The sequence below is a fragment of the Pongo pygmaeus genome, chromosome 1 (assembly GCF_028885625.2).
Source record: "Pongo pygmaeus isolate AG05252 chromosome 1, NHGRI_mPonPyg2-v2.0_pri, whole genome shotgun sequence".
Lineage (NCBI taxonomy): Eukaryota > Metazoa > Chordata > Mammalia > Primates > Hominidae > Pongo > Pongo pygmaeus.
Window position 1 is genome coordinate 120209380 of NC_072373.2, and position 9672 is coordinate 120219051.

At 51.5% G+C, this 9672-nt stretch overlaps 1 protein-coding gene across 3 annotated transcripts; it reads left to right on the plus strand.

Moving 5' to 3' along the window:
• Window positions 1-331: 331 nt before the first annotated feature.
• AMIGO1 (adhesion molecule with Ig like domain 1) lies at window positions 332-5891 on the plus strand. 3 transcript variants are annotated; one of them, XM_054462145.1, is made up of 2 exons: window positions 332-639; window positions 1059-5891. In XM_054462145.1, the coding sequence occupies exon 2, from the start codon at window positions 1146-1148 to the stop codon at window positions 2625-2627; it is 1482 nt and encodes a 493-aa protein (XP_054318120.1). In that variant the 5' UTR covers window positions 332-639; window positions 1059-1145; the 3' UTR covers window positions 2628-5891. The 3 variants fall into 3 exon arrangements, with proteins under 3 accessions (XP_054318120.1, XP_063508309.1, XP_054318027.1); XM_063652239.1 differs by having other exon boundaries at window positions 332-474; XM_054462052.2 differs by having other exon boundaries at window positions 353-639; window positions 1081-5891.
• The last annotated feature ends 3781 nt before the right edge of the window (window positions 5892-9672 follow it).

The window sequence follows — 9672 nt, forward strand, 5'->3', positions numbered from 1 at the left end:
GAAATTAAAAGACATGTGACGCCTCTTGCCCGAGCAGGTGCAGCGAATTCACTTTAGTTAGACTTCCTGAGAGCCGGTCTGTGTAGCGAGAAGGGTGCTGGGAAATGGGGGAATGGGGGATGGAGGAAGTTATAGCGGAGCCTAAGGGGCCAGTGCCGCCCTTCCTGCCAATTTTCGTCTTTAGCTCAGCGTCCGGAGCTCGCTGGTTGAGGGAACGACCCCGCGCGCGTCCGCCCGGCCGGCTCCGACACAAACACACGCACGTGCGCCCCGCCCCCGCCGCGCGCACGCGCCCCGAGGCTCCGGCGGCGGCGACGGGCGCGCGCGCGGTGCTCGCTGCCCCCACGCCGCTCCCTCCGCTCGGATCGCTGCGCCTCCGGCTCCCCGCACCGATCCGCGCCAGGCCTGCGGACCTGGAGGCAGCGGCCGCGGTCGGTGGGCTCCGGCGGGCTCAGCGGTCGAGGCGGTGGCAGGGTGAGCGGAACGGGGCCCCGCAAGTCCCCGGGAGGCGACGGTGCCGGGCGCGGGCCCCTGCGTAAGGCGGGCGCAGTGACAGGCCGGCCGGTGAGGCGCCGCCGGGGGAGGCCGCGACGGAGCTCCCAGACCGGCCATGGGCTGAGACACGTCCTCGCCGAGCAGGTGCAGTGACCTGAGGTCCCGGGGGGAGCCCTCCCCTACAGGCCCCGGGGACCCTCAACCCCGACTGGACGCCTCCTACCCAGCCCGGTGCCCTGTTGACCTTCCCTCAGCTCCTCCCAAAAGGCACACCGACCCCACCTCCAAACCCTGCCCGTGCCATCCCTGTGACTCCCAGCAGTCCCTGCCATCCTGTGCATACCTGCAGCCTTCACCCCTGTGACCCCAGCCCAGTAGGCCCTCGGGCCACCTCCTCTTCGCCGATATTTACAGCCCACTGCCTGCACAGTGCCTGGAAACTACCCAGCATCTCTCTCTCCTAGCCCAAAGGGGGTGGAGGTAAGGGTGGGAGGGGAAGTGGGAGAGGGTGTCCTTCCCTCTGGAGTCCTTGGTGACCACAAACCCATCCTCTTTCTCTCAAGTGACCCTTCCGTACCCCACCAGAACATGCCCGGGTGATCTCCTCCCAGATCTTCCTTGCGGCCTTCCTCGCCCACTTCAGTGACACTATGCACCCCCACCGTGACCCGAGAGGCCTCTGGCTCCTGCTGCCGTCCTTGTCTCTGCTGCTTTTTGAGGTGGCCAGAGCTGGCCGAGCCGTGGTTAGCTGTCCTGCCGCCTGCTTGTGCGCCAGCAACATCCTCAGCTGCTCCAAGCAGCAGCTGCCCAATGTGCCCCATTCCTTGCCCAGTTACACAGCACTACTGGACCTCAGTCACAACAACCTGAGCCGCCTGCGGGCCGAGTGGACCCCCACGCGCCTGACCCAACTGCACTCCCTGCTGCTGAGCCACAACCACCTGAACTTCATCTCCTCTGAGGCCTTTTCCCCGGTACCCAACCTGCGCTACCTGGACCTCTCCTCCAACCAGCTGCGTACACTGGATGAGTTCCTGTTCAGTGACCTGCAAGTACTGGAGGTGCTGCTGCTCTACAATAACCACATCATGGCGGTGGACCGGTGCGCCTTCGACGACATGGCCCAGCTGCAGAAACTCTACTTGAGCCAGAACCAGATCTCTCGCTTCCCTCTGGAACTGGTCAAGGAAGGAGCCAAGCTACCCAAACTAACGCTCCTGGATCTCTCTTCTAACAAGCTGAAGAACTTGCCACTGCCTGACCTGCAGAAGCTGCCGGCCTGGATCAAGAATGGGCTGTACCTGCATAACAACCCCCTGAACTGCGACTGTGAGCTCTACCAGCTGTTTTCACACTGGCAGTATCGGCAGCTGAGCTCCGTGATGGACTTTCAAGAGGATCTGTACTGCATGAACTCCAAGAAGCTGCACAACGTCTTCAACCTGAGTTTCCTCAACTGTGGCGAGTACAAGGAGCGTGCCTGGGAGGCCCACCTGGGTGACACCTTGATCATCAAGTGTGACACCAAGCAGCAAGGGATGACCAAGGTGTGGGTGACACCAAGTAATGAACGGGTGCTAGATGAGGTGACCAATGGCACGGTGAGTGTGTCTAAGGATGGCAGTCTTCTTTTCCAGCAGGTGCAGGTCGAGGACGGTGGTGTGTATACCTGCTATGCCATGGGAGACACTTTCAATGAGACACTGTCTGTGGAATTGAAAGTGCACAATTTCACCTTGCACGGACACCATGACACCCTCAACACAGCCTATACCACCCTAGTGGGCTGTATCCTTAGTGTGGTCCTGGTCCTCATATACCTATACCTCACCCCTTGCCGCTGCTGGTGCCGGGGTGTAGAGAAGCCTTCCAGCCATCAAGGAGACAGCCTCAGCTCTTCCATGCTTAGTACCACACCCAACCATGATCCTATGGCTGGTGGGGACAAAGATGATGGTTTTGACCGGCGGGTGGCTTTCCTGGAACCTGCTGGACCTGGGCAGGGTCAAAACGGCAAGCTCAAGCCAGGCAACACCCTGCCAGTGCCTGAGGCCACAGGCAAGGGCCAACGGAGGATGTCGGATCCAGAATCAGTCAGCTCGGTCTTCTCTGATACGCCCATTGTGGTGTGAGCAGGATGGGTTGGTGGGGAGATTCTGCCCCAGGAGAGGTAATGCACCCCTGAAGGATATGAGGGGATGGAAGAGAGGGCTGGCTGCCCAAGGGAATGGATTCCTCCTGACCTCAAGGGAATTGATCCCAGGTACAACAGAGAGCAAGACCCCAAACAGGGCGTGGCTGCCACGATTTTCAAATGGGGGTATATTAATCCTCAGGCAAATGCTATACCCGTACCCAAAGCCCTGCCAATTCTCAGTGTGGTAGAGGAAGAGAAGCATGTCTGAGTTGGATGGGAATGAGGAAGGAGTGAGGGGAAGAACAGATTCCCTAAACTTTCATGAGGTCATCCCTAGCTCCTTAAGAGAAAAACATTTAGAAAAAAAATTTTTTTCTATCTCTGCCCACCCACACCTGTGATGTTGTGTGTGTTGGGGGAGCTTCCACAGGAGCCACACTGGGGAAAAGCTGTAGTATCTTATTTGTTTAGGAAGTCAAACTTCACAGCTGGGGAAGTTGAAAACCTTTGGAAAATGAGTCAGGAAAAGGCTGAGACCTCAATCGGTAACAATTCCCCCCAAGCTGTTGTAAGACTTTGCATTAAAGCCTTCCTTTTTCCTGATGTGCCCTGGGTAGATGGATCTTTCCAGGAGCCTGGCCTGCTGCCTGTTATGACAGCAATGTGAGATGTGGTATCTGTGCCTTGTCCTGGGACCAATGGCACAGAGGGTTATAGCATGAACTGAAGGGTCCATGTCACAGCATAGGTGCCAGCACGAAACTTGTAGATGGGGGGGTGAACTCCAGATAGGCTAATTCCCTGGTTGGTGAAACCCTTGGTTAGTATTTGATTCCCAGCATCTGTGTGTCAGGCCAGAGTGGGGGCTGCTGAAGGCAGAGCTTTTATGGATGCCTGCCACAGACGTGGTACATGGGCCCACTTCACGCTAGAAGGATGAAGGTAAACCAGCCTCTATTATGTAGCATCCAGCTGGACCTACCTGATTCTCAATGTATGCCATCTCTTCATCCAGTCTCCTTATCAAGCTCAGGTGGGATTCTGAATTTTCCCTAATATGCTGCTCTGTAAAGGGAGGAGTCCAAGAAAGCCTGGCCCCAGCTGGCTTAGAGTAGGCTTGGCGATAGTGAAAATCCAGTATATATCTCCTCTGTGTGGACAAGGTTGCCTTGCTCCTCTCACATATATCACCTCTGCTGCAAAGTCAAAGCATGGGGTTTTGACATCAGAAGGGTTGGAACTGGGTGGTCTCTACCCCAGAATGGCAATTTGGAGTACAGCTTCGAGTTCTGCCCTCTCCACAGATTCCAGGCAATCCTGAAGCAGAGATAATCAGTAGTACTAAACTTTCAGAAGGGGAGTTCTGCCACCCCATTCCTCCATCGAGAGGTCTTTGCAGTTGTGGTTGTGAGGCCAGAGGAACTTAAGAAGAATGAGCTCAACATTCCATTCTATCCAAGGTTGCAGAATACTTTGAGTATGGAGATGACTGATCCCTTTAACCTTTCCCTTTGACTATACTGCATGCCCTGTGAGTGGCTGCTCTGAGCTTTGGCGGGGGATGAGCAGGGTGAAGGTGAAAATGTTCTCTGATGTTGGTTTTTCTTAGTGTCTCTTCTCTCCCACGTTTCTGGTCCATTGGAAGTTCTCCAGATCCTCTAGATTTCTGACCTCTTTTTACATTCTAAGAGGTGTCATTTACCTGTGGGTGAGGGGCTTGGAAGGCCTGACTATTAAGCTTCCTATTAAGATTGGGGAAGGGGACTCAACATCTTCCCCTTGTCTGGTCCTGGGAACTCAAGGCTGCTGTCCATCCTTTATTAGTAACCTAGTTTTGTTGAGAGAGAGGTGCAGCATTTCCCTCAAGTACCTGCATGCTCATAGGTATGCATGCTTATAGGTATGCATGCACACCAGCACCTTGACTTCCACCAGGACAGTGAATCTGTAGTCCCCATTAATGACACTCTCAGAATGGTCTCCACCAATGTGCACAACTTCATGCACACAATTGTATTCCCCTTTAGGAGAGACAGTGACCATGCCAGGCTCTTCAAATACACACTCCTGTATTTTAATTTCTGAACTCCCTGAAGCTTCACCCACATCTCCATGGCACTGAATCACTTTTCTGCCCAGGCTGGAGTTAGAAGAACCATGGGTTGAAGACCTTGGGAGAAGGGGTGGTAAGGAGCTACCTGGTTCTTCAGACTCCTCAGAAACCTCCTGTGAAGACTATATATATGAGCAATATATGAGCAATTAAGATAGAACTAGGTCATTGAAGGACTCAGAAGGAAACTGGCAAGGGGCTAAGCAGCTGTGAGCTGCTCTTCTGTTAACTGTCCTCAGGAGAGAAAAGTTGTCTTGATTTATTCCAGAGACTCCTGAGAATTTTGTTACTAGAGCTGTAGGAACCAGGACTCCCGCCTCAGACTCATCAGGAAATCTGGGAAAATCTCATCTCCATGCTGCAGTCTCCCCACTTGGCACCATCTAGGGCTCTGAAGATCTTTAAAGTGAGCGTTAAATGAAGCAGGCCTTCTGGGGCATCGTGATGGAGCTCCTGAGGACTGGGAGGGCCGTTTTCTTTATAATTCCTACCCAGTTTAGGGAATGAGAAAAGGCCTTGTGGCTCTTAAGTCTCCTGACTATATCCACTAGTTTGGCCTTGAGTTTGAGACACCTGGTAGATGTACCTGGCTGCCCTACCAAGAGATTTGATTGACTTCTTCCCGTGGTTTCAGGTGATAGAACCCAAAGGTAGCTTTTTAATTGGAGAATTGAGTAATCAGCATATGTAAGCGCACTAGAACCCTGTGTTGAAAACTGCCAGGTGTGGGTATAAGAAAAGGCCGAGAGATCACCACCTCCTCTTACCCTACCCCACACCCATAAACCAGACATGTCTCCCAGGAAGCAGGTGACCCTGGAGACAGAGTATGACAGGGCTCTAAAATCTGTCTAATTATTTGTGGGGTTTTTTTTTGTTGTTTTTTTTTTGGTATTTATGGGGCCCAAGGAAGGGGCCAGGAGAGGGTACACCCCAGCTGGGAAGAGCAAAGCAGATGGATCCAGTTTTCTGTGTGTTCTTACCTCTGTACTTCCTCGTAGCTCTGCTGACAAAGCAAGCAGGCCTCCCATGTCCAAGACCCCATTCCTCCCACTTGTGTACACCTAGGCTGGCAAATCTTGGAGCCTCTGGGCTCTGAAAACTAGACAATGATCATTAAACCTGGCTTGAGTCTCTGTTCTGGCACAGTCTGACTGGTTTATTTTTTCAGCCTGTGGGTGGGGTTCACTGTACCTCAGAAGGGTGTGGCCTATCTAGGAAGAAAATCTTTAAGTGCTATTGTACGGACATGGGTGAAATACACATCTAGGCATTAAGATGGACCGGGGTCAGCAAACATTTTCCCTAACGAGCCAGATAGTAAATACTTTAGGCTCTGCAGACCACATAGTCTCTGTTACAACTCAGCTGTGCTGCTATAGCTTGAGTGTAGCCACAGACAGGACAAAAATGAATGACTGTGGCTGTGGTCCAAAACAGATTTGACTTATGGACATTGAAATTTGAATTTCATATTTTAACATGCCTTTTGAATTTTTCCAACCATTTAAAAATATATAAACTAGGCCGGGCGCGGTGGCTCACGCCTGTAATCCCAGCACTTTGGGAGGCCGAGATGGGCGGATCACAAGGTCAGGAGATCGAGACCATCTTGGCTAACACGGTGAAACCCCGTCTCTACTACAAATACAAAAAATACAAAAAATTAGCCGGGTGTGGTGGCAGGCACCTGTAGTCCCAGCTACGCGGGAGGCTGAGGCAGGAGAATGGGGTGAACCCGGGAGGCGGAGCTTGCAGTGAGCCGAGATGGCGCCACTGCACTCCAGCCTGGGCAACAGAGCAAGACTCCATCTCAAAAAAAAAAAAATATGTGTTTTTTATATATATATATATATACACTATTATTAGCTCACAGGCCACATGAAACCAGACAATGGGCTGGTTTGACCAACAGACCATAGTTTGCTGACCCCTAAGATTCTCAAATGTCACTGAAGCTTTAGAGTTCAGAAATCCCATGACTTGGCACTCGCTGAGGCTTGTAGATAATGAAGTCTTCCTGGATCCCTAGGGCAGAGGGTTGCCTCCCTGCCAAGTTCTCTTAAAAGTCTGGATCAAGCCTACTGACCATACCATGGAAAAAATGCTTGGATTGGGTTTTAAAAAATGGTGGGCAGCAGCTCACTTTCACAGAATTTTTTTATTATCAGTATTTTCATGTTGTAAATGGTAGCCATCTTAGGCTAAAAGTATATTCACCTAATGGGCAGGTTAATCTTCCTTGACAGTTTAGTGTGTCCTAGGCATTGCGTGGAACAGAAAAATGCAGTCCCTACATTTTAGTACAGATTCAGCCTACCAGAAATTGGACTGGATTCTAAACTCTAACCATGCTGATTCTTTGGCTACTCTCTTGGTGATTCTAGAAGGGGGTTGTTGTGGCAGATTCCAAAGAGGGAGAGGAAATGATACAAGGAAAAAAATTAAAATAATGCGAATTTGAATACTTACCTAAAGTCTTGACCGAAGGGCAGCCCTCCTCTACTTGGAAAGTTGTTTTTCACTTCAGGAGGAACAACCAAGGTGACGAGGGGTGGAGCTACTGCACAACCAGCCACATCAGACAAGTCAACCTTGGCAGTCAGTGAAATGACAGCTGTTGATGTCAGAGCACTCCCATACTCTGCATTTATATAGTTTTTCATCTGCAAAGCAGTTTTTCTATGGCTGACAGTTTGGCCAACAGGATGAAGCTGATAAGGAGAGCAAGTCTGATGAGGACTACTTGGAGTTCTCTCTTCTGTTTTGGCCTGTGCCAAGCCCAAGGAAGTCCATGGCTGCATCTCTTCAACACCCCCCACCCACCCACCACCCACATCCTCACCACCTCCCCACCACCTCCCCCAAACCACAAGAAGTTCCTTAGATTCTGGCCAAGATGTGCAATTTTGTCTGCCATGCCTTGCAGCACTTACCCTGGCTCCTCTTAGGTAGCACTTGCGGGGAGAGAGGAGGCTAATATGACAGTTTTCTTTGAGAACAGATGAGTTCAGTGCATTGGCTAACCTGGCCTCTCTTCCCCCCAGTCTCTCAACTCCTTCCCTTTCTGCATTTGCACTTCTTGCACCACTTATCTTGTATCTCCCAGGAAACCAGTGGGGAAGCTTCACTTTCCCCACCCACATAGCAGAAAAGGCTCAGGCCCCTGCAGTGGGACGGTTGGCTTTTCTGGTCTAGCCGCAGTAAGCTTGTGCTGGATGCTTCCTCTCCTGGGGCTTGAGAGAGGAAGGCTAAAGCAGCTGCCAGTCAAGCCCCTTCATCAGGCTTCTACACCCTCAGGTGGAAAATGCAAAATGGTGAAGACACTTAGACCTGCCCTGAGGCCTCCAATCTAGTCAGCTTGTTTACTCTCCCTGGTTGGAACCATGGCCTGAGAGAACCAACCTGCAGTAAGCCAGGACGTGGAGCCCTGCAGTGGGACTTCTGGATGCCCTTTGGCACTGGCATACATTAGGTGAGACTGGCATACATTAGGCAGGAGTCATTGCCTCCAAGGCTGGTGTATGCGTGCCTGTGCGCACACACACAGGTTGGCAAGTACTGGAGTTGGATTGTACTTTGTGCTGTGTTTCCCTCACCTCCCACTGCTCCCTCACTTGGTCATAGTTTGCTTTTGGGGGACCTGAGCAGAACTGAGCATCCTTAGAAAGCACCATGAGATAACTGGGTATCTGCTTTAAAGATAGGGGTGCTAGGGGGCCACTCATGTATACTCAGTGAGACAGAGTTGGCTCCTCAGATACCACTGAATAGCCTGAAGTCGTTCCTTAATCTGCTTCCAACAGAGGTTAAAAACTCATCTGGGAAATCCTAGCAATAGCAGGTGGATTATAAACTGAGATTGTTATTCTGTGATGCATCTGGTGACTAGCCAAGTCTCCTGAGTGGGTGGGTAGGGGGAAGGTCCCCTCACTGGAGGTAATTTCTGCCTACATGAAGGGGTTAAGCCCAGCGCCATGCTGGAGACGGGCTACTTCAAACCACCCTCCAGGGCAGTTCTGCCTTTCAGCTTGTCTTCTCTATGCAGTGCTGGTGAGAACTGCTGAGGCTCTGCACACAATGCCTGACTAGTATTTCATTCCTGGATCCCAGGACAGAAAAAACAATTAAGATAAAAAACGAATATTCAAGCCTCTGCACTGCTGTTTTGCTGTTCCTGCTTCTTTGCATCCACTCCAGGCAGACTGCTGCTGCTCTCAAATGGAATGGAAAGTATCCTTCCCCAATTTAAAATTTAAACAGAACTGCTTTCAGTGTGTGTGTGTGTGTGTGTGTGCGTGTGTGTGTGTGTGAATGCCAATAAAGCACTTGGAGGAGGAGGGGACTGATCCTACTCCAAGAGCCTGAAATGGGGAAAGGGAAACCAGGCTGTGGACCCTGGGAAGCCAGGGGTCCCTGCTCTGCATCTCCAATGCCTGAGGCAGGTGTTGCTCGTTCTGTGGCTTCGGGAAACAGAGGGTATGTGGCGATGCTGTTTGCTCCAGTTGCTCCTCCCTTCCTAGCTTGTCTGCCCCACTTTTCCCTCAGAAGGGCAGAATTAGGAGAGATTTAGATAGACTTGTGACCTGCAGCTCCCGACGAAGACCAGCTCCAGGAACTTCAGGCTGGACCTAGGGAGCAATTGTACTGACTCCGAGATCTGCAGTCTGCCCTGTGATTTGGGAACACCAGGTAGGCAGCACTTACGGCAAACTTCACTAGTCATGGCCTTGGTGGCATTTCTGGCAGGAGTTGGTAAGAGCTGACCTTGCATCTGGAAGGAAGAAATGTGTCCATGTTTTCTTATGATGGCCAGAACAACTCTCTGAGACTTAGATCCCCTGTCATTATCCGTAACTGTTTATTGCCTAAGAAGCATAAAGCCCAAAGCCTGGCTCAGTGAAAGAGAAGGACAAGAACATAATAA